Source organism: Salmo salar, chromosome ssa25 (genome assembly GCF_905237065.1).
Source record: "Salmo salar chromosome ssa25, Ssal_v3.1, whole genome shotgun sequence".
Classification (NCBI taxonomy): Eukaryota; Metazoa; Chordata; class Actinopteri; order Salmoniformes; family Salmonidae; genus Salmo; species Salmo salar.
In genome coordinates this window covers 20,634,831-20,654,025 of record NC_059466.1, presented here as the reverse complement: position 1 = coordinate 20,654,025, position 19,195 = coordinate 20,634,831, and the positions used below count along the sequence as shown (strand labels likewise).

The following is a 19,195-nucleotide window of genomic DNA, read 5'->3' as shown; positions in this document are numbered from 1 at the left end:
AAAATAACATGGCTACATACAGGGAGTAGAAAATAACATGGCTATATGTAGGGAGTAGAAAATAACATGGCTAAATACAGGGAGTACCAGTCAGTGTAGGGGTACGAGGTAATTGAGGTAGCTACAGTATGTACTGTACATACAGTACCAGTCAAGTTTGGACACACCTACTCATTCCAAGGTTCTTTATTTTTACTATTTTCTACATTGTAGAATAACAGTGAAGACAAAGTGTGAAACAAATCTAAATATATTTGAGATTTGAGATTCTTCAAAGTAGCCTCCCTTTTTTGCTTGATGACAGCTTTGCACATTCTTGGCATTCTCTCAACCAGCTTCATGAGGTAGTCACCTGGAATTCATATCAATCAACAGGTGTGCCTAGTTAAAAGTTAATTTGTGGAATTTCTTTCCTTCTTAATGCGTTTGAGCCAATCAGTTGTGTTGTGACAAGGTAGGGGTGGTATACAGAGGATAGCCCTACTTGGTAAAAGACCAAGTCCATATTATGGCAGGAACAGCTCAAATAAGCAAAGAGAAACGACAGTCCATCATTACTTTAAGACATGAAGGTCAGAACTTTCAAAGTTTCTTTAAGTGCAGTCGCAAAAACCATCAAGCGCTATGATGGAACTGGCTCCCATGAGGACCGCCACAGGAAAGGAAGACCCAGAGTTACCTCTGCTGCAGAGGATAAGTTCATTAGAGTTACCAGCCTAAAAATTGCAGCCCAAATAAATACTTCAGAGTTCAAGTAACAGACACATCTCAACATCAACTGTTCAGAAGAGACTGTGTGAATTATGCTTTCGTGGTCGAATTACTGCAAATAAACCACTACTAAAGGACACCAATAAGAAGAGACTTGCTTGGGCCAAGAAACGAGCAATGGACATTAGACTGGTGGAAATCTGTCCTATGGTCTGATGAGTCCAACCGCCGTGTCTTTGTGAGATGCAGAGTAGGTGAACAGACTAGGTGATCTCCGCATCTGTGGTTCCCACCGTGAAGCATGGAGGAGGTGTGATGGTGCTTTGCTGGTGACACGGTCTGTGATTTATTTAGAATTCAAGGCACACTTAACCAGCATGGCTACCACAGCATTCTGCAGCGATATGCCATCCCATCTGGTTTGGGCTTAGTGGGACTATCATTTCAATGACTATCATCATTTCAACAGGACAATGATCCAACACACCTCCAGGCTGTGTAAGGACTATTTGACCAAGAAGGAGAGTGATGGAGTGTTTCATCAGATGACCTGGCCTCCACAATCACCCGACCTCAACCCAATTGAGATGGTTTGGGATGAGTTGGACCGCAGAGTGAAGGATAAGCAGCCAACAAGTGCTTAGCATATGTGGGAACTCCTTCAAGACTGTTAGAAAGCATTCCAGGTGAAGCTGGTTGACAGAATAGCAAGAGTGTGCAAAGCTGTCAAGGCGAACGGTGGCTACTTTGAAGAATCTCAAATATAAAATATTTTGATTTGTTTAACACTTTTGTTTACTACATGATTCCATGTTATTTCATAGTTTTGATGTCTTCACTATTATTATACAATGTAGAAAATAGTAAAAAAAAGCTGGAATGAGTAGGTGTGACAAAACATTTGACTGGTACTGTATAGGTAGGGGTAAAGTGACTAGGCAACAGGATAGATAATGTGGTGAATAATACGAACCTCCCCGATGCATGTTGTTTGGTCTGCTTGTTTGTATTTGTTTAGAGAGACCATAATATGTCGTTCTGTCACCAAATGTACTCAAATGAGGAGAAAGAGAGAGGCCCAATTATCCCTCATATTAAGAGGGATTAGCATACGACTGAAAAGACATTAGTTGGCTCTAGGCAGGGAAGTCGGATGGATTGTTAGGCTTCACAACAGGATAGTAAAATCATGGGCTGCATTCAACAGCACTTAGCATCCGAACAGATACTGCTGTTTGCCAGTCATTATAGTTGGCAATGCTTTTATGTAGGCCTAATTGTATTCTCATTGTCCTGTACAACATATTTCCATGACATTTGATTGTGTGTACTGTGTAGGTAGGCCCCTAGGTGCACTTTTACCCCCTTTTCTCCCCAATTTCGTGGTATCCAATTATAGTCTTGTCCCATCGCTGCAACTCCCGTACGGACTCGGGAGAGGCGAAGGTCGAGAGCCGTGCGTCCTCCGTAACACAACCCAGCCAAGCCGCACTGCTTCTTGACACAATGCCCGCTTAACCCAGAAGCCAACAGCACCAATGTGTCGGAGGAAACGCTGTACACCTGGTGTCATGTCAGCGTACATTACACCCGGCCCGCCACAGGAGTCGCTAGTACGCAATGGGACAAGAATATCCCTGCCGGCCTAACCCGGACGACGATGGGGCAATTGTGCGCCGCCCCATGGGTCTCCCAGTCGCGGCTGGCTGCGACAGAGTCTGGACTCAAACCAGGATCTCTAGTGACACAGCTAGTGCCTTAGACCACTGCGCCACTCGTGAGGCCCAGGCTGTCTCTTAGAACAAACCTTAGCAGAACTGTTTAATTGATAATAGAGAACCATGAAATCCCCACCATCTTGAATAATGTGAATAAAATGGGGATCGACTGCAGTTGTTGTCACATTAGATGCAACAGGGAAAGGAGGCTTTGGTGCCACTGGCATGCAAGAATGCTTCTTCCCTTTCCCACTGCCAGCGGTAAACGTTCCCTCAAAGACCCCAGCCCACGTACTCCTGCAGAGTCCCTGTGGGGTGATATTTACTGATTTCCTCAGCAGCAACACTCACACACTAATGCTGATGGATCTGTTGATTTCAGCATGGCCAGGAGCTAGCCAGTGAGAGAGTGGGCTTCACAGCGACCTTCAGCTGTCAGTGTCATAGTGCTGTAGGGATTTTATTTAATTTACCAATCTACTCGTTAAGGTTTTATATTGTTGTTTTAAGACAGACCAGACATGTACTTCTGGGATTTTAATGTATAGCCTAGCTTTATTAGCTGTTAATTGGTCTTTCAATTGGTTCACCTCATCTAATGAATCTCTCAGTTCTGTTGGCTTTTCATCAACACTGAAGAAAAAAAATGTAAATGCAACGTGTCGGTCCTATGTTTCATGAGCTGAAAAAAAAAAAGAAAATATCCATACGCACAAAAAGCTTATCTCTCAAATGTTGTGCACCAATTTGTTTACTTCTCTGTTAGTGAGCATTTTTCCTTTGCAAAGATAATCCATCCACCTGACAGTTGTGGCATATCAAGAAGCTGATTAAACAGCATGATCATTACACAGATACACATTGTGTTGGGGAAAATAAAAGGCCACTCTAAAATGTGCAGTTTTGTCACACAACACAATGCTACAGATGCCTCAAGTTTTGAGGGAGAATGCAATTGGCATGCTGACTGCAGGAATGTCCACCAGAGCTGTTGCCAGAGAATGGAACATTAATTTCTCTACCATAAGCCGACTCCAACATAATTTTAGAGAATTTGTCAGTACGTCCAACTGGCCTCAACCGCAGACGGTCGTAACCAACTTCAGAGGGCAAATGCTCACCTTCGATAGCCACTGGCACCAGTGGAGGCTGGTGACTTGAAAAATTGAGGAGGATGGGAGACCCACGGTACAGGCACAAGACGCACAGAGACTTCAAAGTGTGTTTCAAAAATCAAAGTAATTATTTTAACCTAAAGCATTTAATATTGTACTATAAATGCCATTATTATGGGGAATGGGAATGAGAGGGCTAATTAGTGTTGGGATGGGATCACAGCAGTGATTGAATGAGGGTATGAGGCAGGTGTTGAGGTGTTCAGAGGCTTGACTTCAGGCTTTGACTGGGAAGACACAATAACAAAACACACCACACAGTTAGACTAAAGAGTTAAGAATGAGTTAGTCTAAGCAAGGAGTAAAATCAATGTGTAATAATGTAATTATGTATGTGTGACTATATACAGTAATGAGAGAAAATTGATGGGGTACTCCCAGTGATTGGAGAGGAAACGTTCAATGTGCCACTGGATAAGCGGGCACTTGAGACGTGGCTTCAGTTCATGTCAGGACAGAGCTGACAATGGTTGTAGTGTGGAGTGGTCATCACCTCCTAATCAGGGAACAGGAGAGGACTTAGTTGGAAATACAAATAGCAGATACAGTTGAAATCAGAAGTTTACATACACCTTAGCCAAATACATTTAAAAACTCAGTTTTTCACAATTCCTGACATTTAATCCTAGTAAAAATTCCCTCTTGGGTCAGTTAGAATCACCACTTTATTTTAAGAATGTGAAATGTCAATAATAGTAGAGAGAATGATTTATTTCCGCTTTTATTTCTTTCATCACATTCCCAGTGGGTCATAAGTTTACATACACTCAATTAGTATTTGGTAGCATTGCCTATAAATTGTTTAACTTGGGTCAAACGTTTCAGGTAGCCTTCCACAAGCTTCCCACAATAAGTTGGGTGAATTTTGGCCCATTCCCTTTGACACAGCTGGTGTAACTGAGTCAGGTTTGTAGGCCTCCTTGCTCGCACACGCTTTTTCAGTTCTGCACACAAATTTTCTATAGGATTGAGGTCAGGGCTTTGTGATAGCCACTCCAATACCTTGACTTTGTTGTCCTTAAGCCATTTTGCCACAACTTTGGAAGTATGCTTGGGGTCATTGTCCATTTGGAAGACCCATTTGCGACAAAGCTTTAACTTCCTGACTGATGTCTTGAGATGTTACTTCAATATATCCACATCATTTTTCTCCCTCATGATGCCATCTATTTTGTGAAGTGCACCAGTCCCTCCTGCAGCAAAGTACCCCCACAACATGATGCTGCCACCCCCGTGCTTCACGGTGGGGATCGTGTTCTTTGGCTTGCAAGCATCCCCCTTTTTCCTCCAAACATAACAATGGTCATTATGGCCAAACAGTTCTATTTTTGTTTCATCAGACCAGAGGACATTTCTCCAAAAAGTGCGATCTATGTCCCCATGTACAGTTGCAAACCGTAGTCTGGCTTTTTAATGGTGGTTTTGGAGCAGTGGCTTCTTCCTTGCTGAGCGGCCTTTCAGGTTATGTCAATATAGGACTCGTTTTACTGTGGATATAGATACTTTTGTACCTGTTTCCTCCAGCATCTTCACAAGGTCCTTTGCTGTTGTTCTGGGATTGATTTGCACTTTTCGCATCAAAGTAGGTTCATCTCTAGGAAACAATGCGTCTCCTTCCTGAGCGGTATGACGGCTGCGTGGTCCCATGGTGTTTATACTTGCGTACTATTGTTTGTACAGATGAACATGGTACCTTCAGGCGTTTGGAAATTGCTCCCAAGGATGTACCAGACTTGTGGAGGTCTACAATTTTTTTTTTCCTGAGGTCTTGGCTGATTTCTTTTGATTTTCCCATGATGTCAAAGAGGCACTGAGTTTAAAGGTAGGCCTTGAGATACATCCACAGGTACACCTCCAATTGACTCAAATTATGTCAATTAGCCTATCAGAAGCTTCGAAAGCCATGACATCATTTTCTGGAATTTTCCAATTTGTTTAAAGGCACAGTCAACTTAGTGTATGTAAACATCTGAATTGTGATACAGTGAATTATAAGTGAAATATTCTGTCTGTAAACAATTGTTGGAAAAATGACTTGTGTCATGCACAAAATAGATGTCCTAACCGACTTGCCAAAACTATAGTTTGTTAACAAGAAATTTGTGGAGTGGTTGAAAAACGAGTTTTAATGACTCCAACCTAAGTGTATGTAAACTTCTGACTTCAACTGTACATTCCATTACAGCTGCACCATCATAGGTTTGAACAACAAGTTTCTCCATTAAGTTAAACAGACTGCGCATCTCGCCCACTTGACACAAAGTTGCCCAACAAACATTCCTGAATAAAGCCCTGGTCATCCACATAACTGACAACTGCAAGCAGGTCCCAGAGTGGCGGGGCAATTTTTACCCCCTGGGGCCCAGAGTTTTTCCTTATCTGTTAACCAGGAAAGCTCGAGACCCTATAAGGTATGAAAGTGATTAATCAGTTGTACAAATGTTGTAAGGGCTATGATGGGACCAGTTTGTCCTAATCAGGTCACATGTTTTTTTTTTTTTACTTTAAAAACTCCTGGCCCCTGGGGGGTGAAAACCCTGTCCAACTGCAGCAACCTTATACTTGTTCATATGAATTATAGTTAGACTAGATTAGCAAACTTTACCCGGACACAGAGACAACAACTGATAGACAATAGCACTCACAGGGCTGAGCTTGCTTTATGAATGTTTGCATCATGAAGTTCTATGTAACTGTAGGCCTTGTAAAAAATGCACTCACATCTGTCATCACTATTATGTTGATTGATTCATTCCAGTTAACAATGGACAGCGCACGTAGGCTGTATGCAGCTGCTCTTATTAGTAGCCTACAGTTGATCAGACTGAAAAATGGTCTCGTTTTCAACCCATACAACATTTGTGTAATAAGTTTTTGCTTCGGTCTGTCCGGATTGATTGTGTTGTCATATTTGCTAAATAAATACCGGAAGTAAGTGGAAAGCCTACTTGAGCGTGTGCGAAAAAATGCGCAGCGTCCACCTCTCTCTTTAATCTAACTTTTAATGGATGATGCGATGGAAGCTATCAAATCATTCTGAATTGATTTGACATCCTAGAAAAGACAGAACGTTCCATGTAGTTGCACTTGTTAGCGGAACTTTCCCTCGTCTTGTCCTTTTAAAAGCCAATTCTTGCATGCCCAGAAACGCAGTGGTGTTGATGAGCCGCTTGAGAACATCCCTGTTTCTTCTTACTTTATCGTTGTGTTGCGCAGTTTGAATACGCAGACCTTTGTCATTATCGATGCAGGTTTTCCCCAGAAGCTTGAATCTGATGTGCGCATTTATATGCACCTTGCTTTTGTTTTGCCGTTTAGCTGAACGATCAATGTTCTTCAGGTCTTTGCACCCCTCTTTCGCCCAAGACTCAGACTTTCTAAAAAGCAGGCAAGGCCAGCAATGTCCATAGCAAAGACCCAAACGGCGTTCCATAGTTGGCGGCGAAAACGGCACAGTGGAGCTGATAGCTAGCTAGCTACGGCTTCTTGCTACTGAAGTTAGAACAATTTATTTCAATTTGCCTTGCTAACTGGACACAAAAATAAAGTTCTAAAATCAAGAAACTATTTATAATCTCACCCCCGTCTCCTGTAATTTGAAGAAACTAATTTGAATTGAATAATAACCAAAAAGTTCTCAACTATCACTTTTCAATCTATCCAATAATGTCACCAAGCTTCTCTTCATCTTCTTTGATGAGGTTTAACAGCGGTTGGCATCCACCAAGCTTCTCAATACATAGAACCCACCATAATGCTTTGCGGCACAAGCTCAATACAACACACTAGGTTCGTTCTCTGGTCCTAGTCCTATGATTGGATGGACAACATGTCAGTTCATACTACAAAAGTTTTAATTGGTTTGAGGTTGTCCTCCGGAGGTGGTCATAATTACCATGTATGTCTATGGAAGGGGGTGAGTCCTATGAGCCTCCTAGGTTTTGTATTGAAGTCAATGTACCCAGAGGAAGACAGAAGCTAGCTGTCCCCCGGCTACACCATGGTGCTACCCCAGAGAGTGCAGTTGAAGTTACTATAGACCATTAAAAAAGTGTGTTTTAATCAATTATTTGGTGACATATATATTTTGTATAGTTGTATCTAAAAAGGAAAACTTTTTTAGTGTTTCACTATTTTTATTTTTATGAAATTTCACTGAGGAGGATGGTCCTCCCCTTCCTCCTCTGAGGAGCCTCCACTGACTGGCATGCTGGAGAAGTGTGCTCTTCATGGATGAATCCCGGGTTTCAACTGTACCGAGCAGATAGCTTCGTGTGGGCGAGCGGTTTGCTGATGTCAACGTTGTGAACAGAGTGCCTCATGGTGGCAGTGGGGTTATGTTATGGTCAAGCATAAGCTACGGACAATGGGGAAAAAATTGCATTTTATCAATGGCAATTTGAATGCACAGAGATACCGTGACAAGATCCTGAGGCCCATTGTCTTGCCATTCATCCGCCACCATCACCTCATGTTTCAGCATGATAATGCACAGCCCCATGTTGCAAGGATCTGCACACAATTCCTCGAAGCTGAAAATATCCCAGTTCTTCCATGGCCTGCATACTCACCAGACATGTCACCTATTGAGCATGTTGCGGATGCCCTGGGTCAACGTGTACAACAGCGTGTTCCAGTTCCTGACCATAACCAGCAACTTCGCACAGCCATTGAAGAGGAGTGGGACAACATTCCACAGGCCACAATCAACAGCCTGATCAACTCTGTGAAGGAGACGTGTCGAGCTGCATGAGGCAAATGATGGTCACACCAGATACTGACTGGTTTGCTGATCCACACCACTACTTTATTTTTTAAGGTATCTGTGATGTGACCTACAGATGCATATCTGTATTCCCAGTCATGTTAAATCCATAGATTAGGGACTACTGAATTCATTTCAATTGACTGATTTCCTTATATGAACTGTAACTCAGTAAAATCTTTGAAATGTATGCATGTTGCGTTTTATATTTTTGTTCGGTGTAACTAGGAACCAGCGAAATAAATAGAACACTAATAATATATATGTATCTCTATGTTTGGGATGTTTTCCTTACTGGAAAAAACATTATTCCTTTCTGTTCTCTTTGAGTCTGTCTGTCCTGGTTATGGTGTCCAGGATTCACCAGGGGGTCCATTGGTAAAACATCTCGTCTCTAAAGGCCAAAGTTATAAAATGGCACTTGTTCTGTTGTGATTGGCTGTCCTTGGTCTGTCTGGGTGTGGCAGTCAGTCATTACAGTAAGAGTGACTGCTCTAGCAATTCTGTCTGGACTTTGGCAGCCTAACCGGTACTCCCTATTCCTGGTACAACCCTCCCCCCAAATTACACCCTAGCCCATGTACAGTGTTTATTGTCACGTCCCCATGTAAGCCTTAAGGCAGCTGCTTTGGTGTGATTACAGCTCTGGATGGACTGGTATCCCATTTCAGCGTTTTAGCTGCAGGACTGAGGCAAGCGTTAGCTACGTGTTGGCGGTTTTACAGAATGTCAGTTTTGATTTCAGGCTGTTGGGGCCCAAGGCTGCGTGGCGTAACGTTAGCTTGTTCATGTCTCACACCGTTACCGGAGCATGATGTCATGGCACGCAAGCGGTGGTGTAGTAATTGAACAGTGTGTGTGTGTGTGTGTGTGTGTGTGTGTGTGTGTGTGTGTGTGTGTGTGTGTCTCACCTCTTAATGTCTCACCTCTTAATTCTGCTCCACACTCTACAGAGCGTGGCGACTGTGGAGCGGAGGCTGAATCTCAATCAGGCTCCTGGCTGCATTTACATATTTATTAGTCCCTAAAGAGTATTTTAGCATGCAAGTGCAAGACTCAAAGTGACATCTTGTCTGTCAGTGTTTTTGTGCAGTAAGATGGATGGGACACCCCACCACCACCTTTGTTTACCTCAGTAGTTAAGAAAGAAGGAAAGAAAGGGACCATTGCCCATTTGAACCACATTTAGCCTCGTTTCTAGAAGTATTTTCCCATCTTATTAGGCTAGCTGAGTTCATCTAGTGAATCTATTATACTATCACTAGGGGACAAGGCACAGCTAAACCACACAGTTTTGAGTTGAGTATAATATGAACTGATGGCTCAGACACCAACAATGAGTTCATAACAAGATGTCCTCTCCTCACCTGCCTCTGGGCCAGACCATTCACATCACGTTAATGTTAAGTCCCTGTGACGTTTCAGCAACGCTATCGCATCAGGTGGCACTAACGGCCATGCAGGGCCAGGCCCGGACAGCCAGTTCAATCCAGTATGTAGGGTTGTAGGGCCGTGTAGGGCTAGGATGCTGCTGGCTGACCAGGCCCAGCAAAGCAAAGCGCCGACTGCGACTCAACTAATTGAGTCATGTCCGTGCTCCTCGGCTCCTTTGTAGCGTGAAATGAACAGTGACCTACACCGCACCCACGTGCTCACAGGAGCCTTTGAAGCCCAGGGGGACAGGCGAGCCCCCTAGCACCCCCAACCTTTGCCTGAGGGGCTCCCGAAGGCCAAAGCACAGCGGCCAACCGGCCCAGCCGTCTGGTCGTCTGTCCCGGGCTTCTGGCATCTGCTCTCTCCGTCTGACAAACGTAGACAAATTAGCCTACAGACCCACAGCCACCTTTGGCCACCCTCGATTGACAGAGGAGAACAGTGAGTCGGTTGGGTCAGAGCCTATTGGGTTTTTAAAGGGGAGTGAAACAGCAGGTAGGCTACATAACAGTATAGTACAAGATACATTGAACTGAACTCCAGTCATATTTTTTATTTTTTGGTCAGTTGATTATCAGTTATTTTCATTGATTGGTCAAGGATTACACCCACCTGTTAACCCTGGTATAACATCATTTCTGATAAGGATAAAAACAAGTATACGTCAAGGCTGCGAGTTGTGCTCCAATGACAACTAGTGTATGCTGGAGCACTACAGATAAGGAAAGTGGCTCCTATATGTCTCACAGACATTTCTATTTACGTGCAATGCTATTTGGCTTCAGCAATGCTCCTGGGCCACTGGTAGGTGGAGACACGTCTGCCCTTCTACACTCTACGTGCAGCCACAGCACAAGTCAAAATCCACCATAACCACTGAACAGGAAGCTGAGAGATGAGATGCAAAAAGGAGGAATGGAAAGGAAAAGAGATAAAGAAAGGAGTGTGTAAAAGAAACGTGAGGAAGGGCAGAGAGAGGGTGTGCCCCAGATAAGTGAATTTCTCCTGGTTCTCTGTGTTTGCACAGCGTTCTGGGTAACAATGCTGTTTCTTCCTGCTGACCTCACAGGAAGCACTTTCAAAGCTAACCGTGCTAGTTGCTATCACAAACCAAAATATCATCGCTCACGTTCAGACCTGAACATCTGTGTTTGGCTCCGATAAATAACGTGTCAAAAGTGCTATCAGATTTGTGGCCCTCAAATGGTGGGAGTTGCATTGTAGCCTAATTCATTTTGTGAAAACGCTGGCTAAGCAAGCTGACCCAGAACAGGCTAGGCAGTTTATAAGTTTGCCCCTGCTCTTAGTAATGTGTCGCATTTGAGTTGTTTAATAAGTTGAGAATTCTAGGCTACGGTTTGAAGATGTGTCCTTAATGACGGGAGAATGAATGTCCTACACGGTATATTAGCCAAGAGCATACTGCTGAGTGCTGACTGTTGAATGGAGGCCAGTGTTATTGATCCAATGAGCAGATAATAAGATGAAATTGTTGCAGAGACATTCTGTGAGTGGTAATAGCATGTGTGGCTGGCAGCCTAGCACATTGGAAGGGCCTCCCCCCACTCCGCCTCACCCATTTACAATCAGATAGTCGCTGTTCTTTTGTTTGCCCTCTGAATCTTTCTAAGGCAGTTAGCTTCTACCTTTAACCTCTTACAGTATACTGGTATACTATACTTTGTTCAATATAACAAGTAAGGCATAATAAATGTAGTTCTAGCCTATGTGTTTAGCAGTGGGGTAAAAATACTTTCAAGTATTAAGTCGTTTTTTTGGCTATCTGTACTTTACTTTACAATTTATACTTTTGACAACTTTTACTTTACTTCAATACATTTTTAAAGAAAATAATGTACTTTTTAATCCATACATTTTTCCTTGATACCCAAAAGTAGTCGTCACATTTTGAATGCTTAGCAGGACAGGAAAAATGTAAAATGTACACACTTATCAAGAGAACATCCCTGGTCATCCCTACTGCCTCTGATCTGGCGGACTCACTATAAACACAAATTGTTAGTTTGTAAAGATGTCTAAGTTTTGAAGTGTGCCCCTGACTATCTGTAAAATGGTGCGGCCTGGTTTGCTTAATATAAGGAATTTGAAATGATTTATACTTTTACTTTTGATACTTAAGTATATTTAAAACCAAATACTTTTAGACTTTTACTCAAGTAGTATTTTACTGGGTGATTTTCACTTTTACTTTAGTCATTTTCTACTAAGGTATCTTTGCTTTTACTGAAGTATGACAATTGGGTACTTTTTCCACCACTGGTGTTTTGCTGTTTATCAAAGGGTTTTCTGCAGAGGATCCTGTTGCTGAATATATGTTGTGTTTGTTCCAGCCCATAAGGACAGCAGCAGCGGCAGTGTGGTGAAGCAGGGCTCCCTGGAGCATCGTGAGGGTCAAAAGGGTCGTTGGAGCATCTGCCACCTAGAGCTGACCCCCTGTGAGCTGCGTCTCTACAGCCTGGACAGTAGTGGTAACCGCCAGCTCTGCACCGCCTACTCCCTGTCCCACTGCCAGGGCGTTAGCCAGCCCCAGCCACCACAGGACGGACGAGTCCTCCAGGCCCTCTTCTTCAACAGGTAAAATAACGGTGCTCAACTCTTAGGAGACCTCTTGCCAGGTCTCCTTCCTAAAATCTTGTAACCTCAACGGAACTTCCTGGATAAATAAAGGTTAAATAAAATAAATCAAAGATTGTTGGAGTCATCAGTCAATCACATAAACATGAGTTGCAATTGAAGTTATTTCTCTCATAACATGTTTTAATAGACCACTCACTGACCTCATCTTCAACAGCTCCACCCGCCTGCAGTTACGTGCCGCCTGCCAGTGGGAGGCGCTAGACTGGAGGAGGCAGATCTGGGAGAGAGTATTGGCTGCCCGGCCCGCCCACAAACAGGCAGAGCCGCCTCCAGTCTTATCCCCGTCGTCATCCATCTCCTCTGGAAGTCTCGACACCAGACCAGACCCCATTGGTCCTGCTGAGGCTGCCCTGACCCCTAATACCTCGCATCTCCCCCCAGCCCGGCCCACGGCCCTGCCCCTGTTCACCAAGCGCTGTGCTGATGTCCTCAAGGTGGGTCTGCTCCACCAGCAGACTGACCTCAACAACTGGAGGGCCTTCACCTTCGTGCTGAGTTGTTCCACGCTGCAGGCCTTCCCAACCGAGGGCCGGGGGCCCGTGTCCGAGCCTGTCCTCCGCTACCCGCTGGCCTCCTGCCTGGCCGTGCAGAGGGACGAGGTCGAGGGTGCCAGCGCCGCCCGTTTCCAGGCAGTCTTCCCCAGAGAGGTGCTCCGTCTGCGGGCTGAGTGCCAACTCAAGGCCCAGGATTGGGTGGAGGCCCTGCGGATGGCCGTGGCGGCCCAGAGGCCCCAGGGGGAGGAGGATCAGGGCTCCAGCCAGGCCCAGCCAGGTGCAGTGTCGATGGGGACGGGGGTGCTGCTGAGGACCAAGCCCTCCAGGGAGCGGAGGCAGAGGGATGCCCAGAGGGCCAAGAGACAGTCAGTCACCACCAGCTTCCTCAGTATCCTCACCTGCCTGGCTGTGGAGAAGGGCCTGACCACCCAGAGCTTCAGGTGTGCAGGTAGAGACCTCCGCCTGTTACCACACAGACACACACACACAGTCAGTCTGAGCAAGGCACTTACCCCTAATTGCTCCAGGGTCGCCGTTGATAATGGCTGACACTGGCCGTGACCCCACTCTCCCAGAGTCTCCCAGGGGGAGTTGGGAACGCTAAAAGCACATTTCCATAACAAAGGTTAAATTAAAAAAATCCAATTCACACATGCATGTTAATACACATTTGCACACGTGTAAAATATAAACCCCCGGAAAAGTATTTTTTTACACAGACACTAAAGTGACACATTCTTCACTAAAGTTCCAAAAATATAATCTGTCACATCACTGGTTCATCTACATATCTCTACTCTTTATGGAAAGATTTTTTACAACATAATCCATCAAAACCGTGGCTTTATATTGACTCAAGGAGTAACCACTGTCATTACTCAAAAATCTATTGATATTACTACAGAAAGAGACAGCATACTTCAGTAGTGCTCTGCAAACAGATACATTACACAATCTCAGTCTGCTAATGAGTGTGTTCAAGAGGTCTACTTGTCAACTGGATGCATACTTCCGTGAGGGTAGCTAGCTAATGACTGTCAGATGGTGCAATATAGGCCTTGTATCTCTCAATCCTATCTACAGTGCCTTCAGAAAGTATTCACACCCCTTTACTTTTTCCCAAATTGTGTTATATTAGTCTGAATTTAAAATGGATTAAATGGAGGTATTTAGTCACTGGCCTACACACAATACCCCTTAATGTCGAAGTGGAATTATGATTTTCCATTTTTTTGTGCAAATTATATTAAAAAAAAAAGGTGAAATGTCTTGAGTCCATAAGTATTCAACCCCTTTGTTATGGCAAGCCTAAATAAGTTCATGAGTAAAAATGTGCTTAATAATTTCCATGGACTCACTCTGTGTGCAATAATGGCGTTTAACATAGTTTTTTAATGACTACCTCATCTCTGTACCCCACACATACAATCATCTATAAGGTCCCTCAGTCGAGCAGTGAATTTCAAACACATATTCAACCACAAAGACCAGGGAGGTTTTCCAATGCCTCGCAAAGAAGGGAATCTATTGGTAGATGAGTAAAAATAAAACCAGTTATTGAATATCCCTTTGAGCATGGTGAAGTTATTAATTACACTTTGGATGATGTATCAATACACCCAGTCACTACCGCTTTCCCTCCAACAAAACAAACACAGACAGACAAACAGCATCCCTCCAATGGAACACTTGGTAGACCAACAGATTTTTTGGGGGTCTGTAATTTTATGAGTTCACCTCACCACAACCCAAATAAACACACCCCTATTTTGTTTCTCTTTATTTTTCACTGCACGACGACATGGCATTACCCAGAGTCCTGTGCGGTGGCGTTGCCTTTGTTGGCAAAGCAGCTTTGTTGTGGTTGGCTTCAAAAGGGCGGCTGGGAGACGGCTGGGGATCAAGGTGTCTGGGGCTCTCACCCACAGCCACCAGTCCTTTGAGCTTAGACCAGTCACCTGTTACACCACTGGGGGTCATAGACCCCCCTCCTCAAAGAACCACCTTTCTCACACACACACACACACACACACACTGGCTGGCTGACTGTAGCAGTTTTTGTATTTACTAGGCTTATGACCTGACCTGTATGTTTGTTATAGAGAGGGCTATAGAGAGGGAGCTACAGTTCATAATTCCCCTTAGAGATGTCTCCACCATTACATCTGTTTCGTTCTCTAAGCCTCAGTGGACCATAACTGATATCTCACTACCAGATAGCCCTCTATTCTGTCTGACAGCTCAGTAAATGGAGCCATGGCGGCTCTGTGTTTGGTCTTTCTGGGTGTGAAATCTGTGCTCACTAAAAGGGGATGAATGAGGTGGTTTCCTCCTTCTCTTCTGTAACCAGCGCTCTATTAATGCATGCCGTCTGAAAGGGCCACTGAACAAGGGGAGCGGGCACCTGACGATAATTGGCCGGCATAAAGCAGAGGGAAAAAAATCATTTTTTATAATCAAAGACAGGCGCCCGGGAGGCTGGGATGCTATCGTCAATGCGGAAGCTAATTGTTTGATACAGGGGCTCTTTTTGCTCGGGCTGCAGACCTGTTTGAATGAGACACAAGCAGAGAATAACAGCTGGATACAGCTTGTCCCATGCTCTGTTCACAAAACCCTTTAATTATGCGCTCTCTTTCTCTCCCTATTTCTCCTTTCTCTCTTTCTCGTTCATTCAGACTCACACAGTCTCTCATGCTGTCACTGTGTTCACTGAACTCTACTCTTTCTCTCTGGCTCATTCTCTCCCTCTGTCCCCCCTCTATCTCCCTCTCTCTCTCTCGTGCTCTCGCTCACTCTCTTTTTCCTCACTCTATCTCTTCCCGCCCTCCCCAATCCCCTTGCCTGGCTCCTTGGTAGAGTGCCAGTTTCCTTTTGACTGCTTGTTCTTGTCAGTCACTTAGCTTTGGATGGAGAGTCAGGAGCCAGTCTGTTGTATTACAGTTTAATGGCTTTTCCCTAAACAAATATCCCTGGCCTCCATGGCTCTGTTAGGGGGATTAGGGGACGCGCGATGAGGAGGGGTGAGGACAACAGGCAAATAGAGGGAAAGTGAGAGAGTGGGAGAAAGAGAGGAGAGTGGGAAAGAGGGGAAGTTACCATTGTTGGGTCTGACAGAGAGCACAATGGCCAGGGAGTGTAGGAGGGGGGCGTGGGTGTTCAGGGGTCCCCATTACTGTAGCTTTCGCCCCTCTGTCTATTTGGGGGCTGTGATTGAGCACCCTTTGCCTCTTCTGTCCCCCACCTCCCCACCGGCCGACACCCTCTGGCCCCAATTTGTTAGCCCCCATAAAGAATAGATGATGGATGGCGGATTGGCCCTGCCTCCTCCTGTGCCTGTGTGAGTGATTCTGGTGGTGGGGGGGGGGGTTGAGGGAGCATATGCACCCTCTTTTCAACTGGGCTCTGGTGTCTACTAATTACCCATCAGACCTCAGCAACTTAATGGTCTAGGAATTTGTAGAGGCCAGAGCATAATAGGCAAAAAAAAATGCAACAAAACAACCAAAAACAATCCTTGAGTTGAATCTTCTTGCCTTTATTCCCCATGTCTTGCCCAGCTCTTCCCTGTGCTAGCCAAATCATCAAATGTATTTATAAAGCCCTTTTTACATCAGCAGATGTCACAAAGTGCTATACAGAAACCCAGCCTAAAACCCCAAACAGCAAGCAATGCAGATGTAGAAGCACGGTGGCTAGGAAAAACACCCTAGAAAGGTAGGAACCGAGGAAGAAACCTAGAGAGGAACCAGGCTATGAGGGGTGGTCAGTCCTCTTCTGGCTGTGCTGGGTGGAGATTATAAGAGTACATGTCATTAAGGACAGATTGGGGAGGAGAATCTGACTCAAATCTCATGTGCTTTACCATTTCTTTCTCGGCTGTTCTTTTGACTGGAGAGTGAAGTCAAAATATCCTTGTTAGAACAGTGGCCTGTAATGAGGAGTTTTGGCATGGCGTCTCAAAGCTTCAGATGAAGGGTCTTACTTTGATCACCCTGTTATTGCAGAAAATTTGTAGTGTATTCTAGGTTTAAAAATGCTTCTAAAGTTTGTAGTTTCCACATTAAAATATCAAACTTGATTTACCTTGACTAAAAATATATCAACCCTTACAAAAATATCCGTTAATTATAATCCACACAATAATTTCCATTTTCACATTATATTTTCCTGCTGTGAGAAAGGGACAAATTAAGATCTTACATCTGTATTCACATCAACCAGAAACAAAATTCCAAAAACAATTCTGGGCCTGGCTGAACACACATTTATTTTTATCAGTTCTTGATGAATATTGAACTGTGACCTAAATGCATCTATAAGATTGTCACTGGTCAGATGAATACTACTATGTTAATGCACTATATTCAGGGTCGGGTAGGTTATTTTTTAAATGTAATCCGTTACTAGTTACTTGTCCGAAATTGTAATTAGTAACGTAACTTTTAAATTACCCAAACTCAGTAACGTAATCTGATTACATACTTTTAGAAGACAAAAATGTATGTTACCAATTGAACGACATCTATTGCAGGATAAATCAATGTTAAAGTTTACATAGCTGGCAATACATGGATGTTAAATTTTACTTAATGGGTTGGTTATGTAGTCTTCTTCTAACCCATTGCGTTTTTTTTATTTTGTTGTCATGGAGGACTGATTGGGCTCATTGATTCGAGTTGAAAAATAAATGCTGCGCTCATGGAATGGCATGCTTTGAGCACTCCTGAAAAGTGCTATTTACATGTGAAAAATGAATGCCATATGCTGCATTTGCTATAGACCTATTGTTTACCTTTTTGTTGGTGACACTTTGATATCTTGATAATATGCAGCTGTTTAAAGGGCAAATCCACAGATGAAACAATAACAAAATGTGCCCCGTGCCTCTGTTTTGGTAAAGAAACTGAGGGATGGGACTGGAGAAATGTAATGACTCTCAGATTAATAGACAGCGCAATGGATGCAAGGACAGACCATCCTTGATAACATGGTTAAAACAATCATTTTGATATGAGGCTATACAGTGTTTGTTTACATCTACAATGTTTACAAACACTGGAGAAAAACAAGCTTATATTTTGGGTTCTGATGGTGTATGATAGTTGAACTAAGCTCATGAGGCATTTCTAAGTTATATTCTTCAACAATCAATGGATATATACAGTACCAGTCAAAAGTTTGGACACACCTACTCATTCCAAAGTTTTTCTTTATTTTTAATGTTTTCTATATTGTAGAATAATAGCGAAGACATCAAAACTATGAAATAACACATATGGAATCATGTAGTAACAGAAAAAAGTGTTAAACAATAAAATATATTTGAGATTCTTCAAAGTAGCCACCCTTTGCCTTGATGACAGCTTTGCACACTCTTGACATTCTCTCAACCAGCTTCATGAGGTAGTCACCTGGAATGCATTTCAATTAACAGATGTGCCTTGTTAATTTGTGGAATTTCTTTCCTTCTTAATGCATTTGAGCCAATCAGTTGTGTTGTGACAAGGTAGGGGTGGTATACAGAAGATAGCCCTATTTGGTAAAAGACCAGGTCCATATTATGGCAAGAACAGCTCAAATAAGAAAAGAGAAACGACAGTCCATCATTACTTTAAGACATGAAGGTCAGTCAATCCGGGAAATTTCAAGAACTTTTAAAGTTTCTTCAAGTGCAGTCGCAAAAACCATCAAGCACTATAACTGGCTCTCATGAGGACCACCACAGGAAAGGAAGACCCAGAATTACCTCTGCTGGAGAGGATAAGTTCATTAGAGTTACCAACCTCAGAAATTGCAGGCCAAATAAATGATTCACAGAGTTCAAGTAACAGACACATCTCAACATCAACTGTTCAGAGGAGACTGTGTGAATCAGGCCTTCCTTCGAATTGCTGCAAAGAAACCACTACTAAAGGACACCAATAATAAGAAGAGACTTGCTTGGGCCAAGAAACGAGCAATGGACATTAGACCGGTGGAAATCTGTCCTTTGGTCTGATGAATCCAAATTTGAGACTTTTGGTTCCAACCGCCATGTCTTTGTGAGAGAGCAGATGATCTCTGCATGTGTGGTTCCCACCATGAAGCATGGAGGAGGAGGTGTGATGGTGTGGGGGTACTTTGCTGTTGACACTCTCAGTGATTTATTTAGAATTCAAGGCTCACTTAACCAGCATGGCTACCACAGCATTCTGCAGCGATACGCCATCCCATCTGGTTTGCGCTTAGAGGGACTAT

The 19,195-nt window shown here is 43.7% G+C and overlaps 1 protein-coding gene across 3 annotated transcripts in view; it reads left to right on the top strand.

Annotated features, from left to right (window-relative positions):
* Positions 1-19,195, top strand: part of plekhm3 (pleckstrin homology domain containing, family M, member 3) — a 55,541-nt gene that overhangs the window by 4,319 nt on the left and 32,027 nt on the right. For all 3 annotated transcript variants that reach the window (XM_014173514.2, XM_045707406.1, XM_014173517.2), the window contains exons 3-4: positions 12,155-12,398; positions 12,616-13,403. In XM_014173514.2, the coding sequence (XP_014028989.1) occupies positions 12,155-12,398; positions 12,616-13,403 (1,032 nt within the window). The remainder of the gene's footprint in view (positions 1-12,154; positions 12,399-12,615; positions 13,404-19,195) is intronic.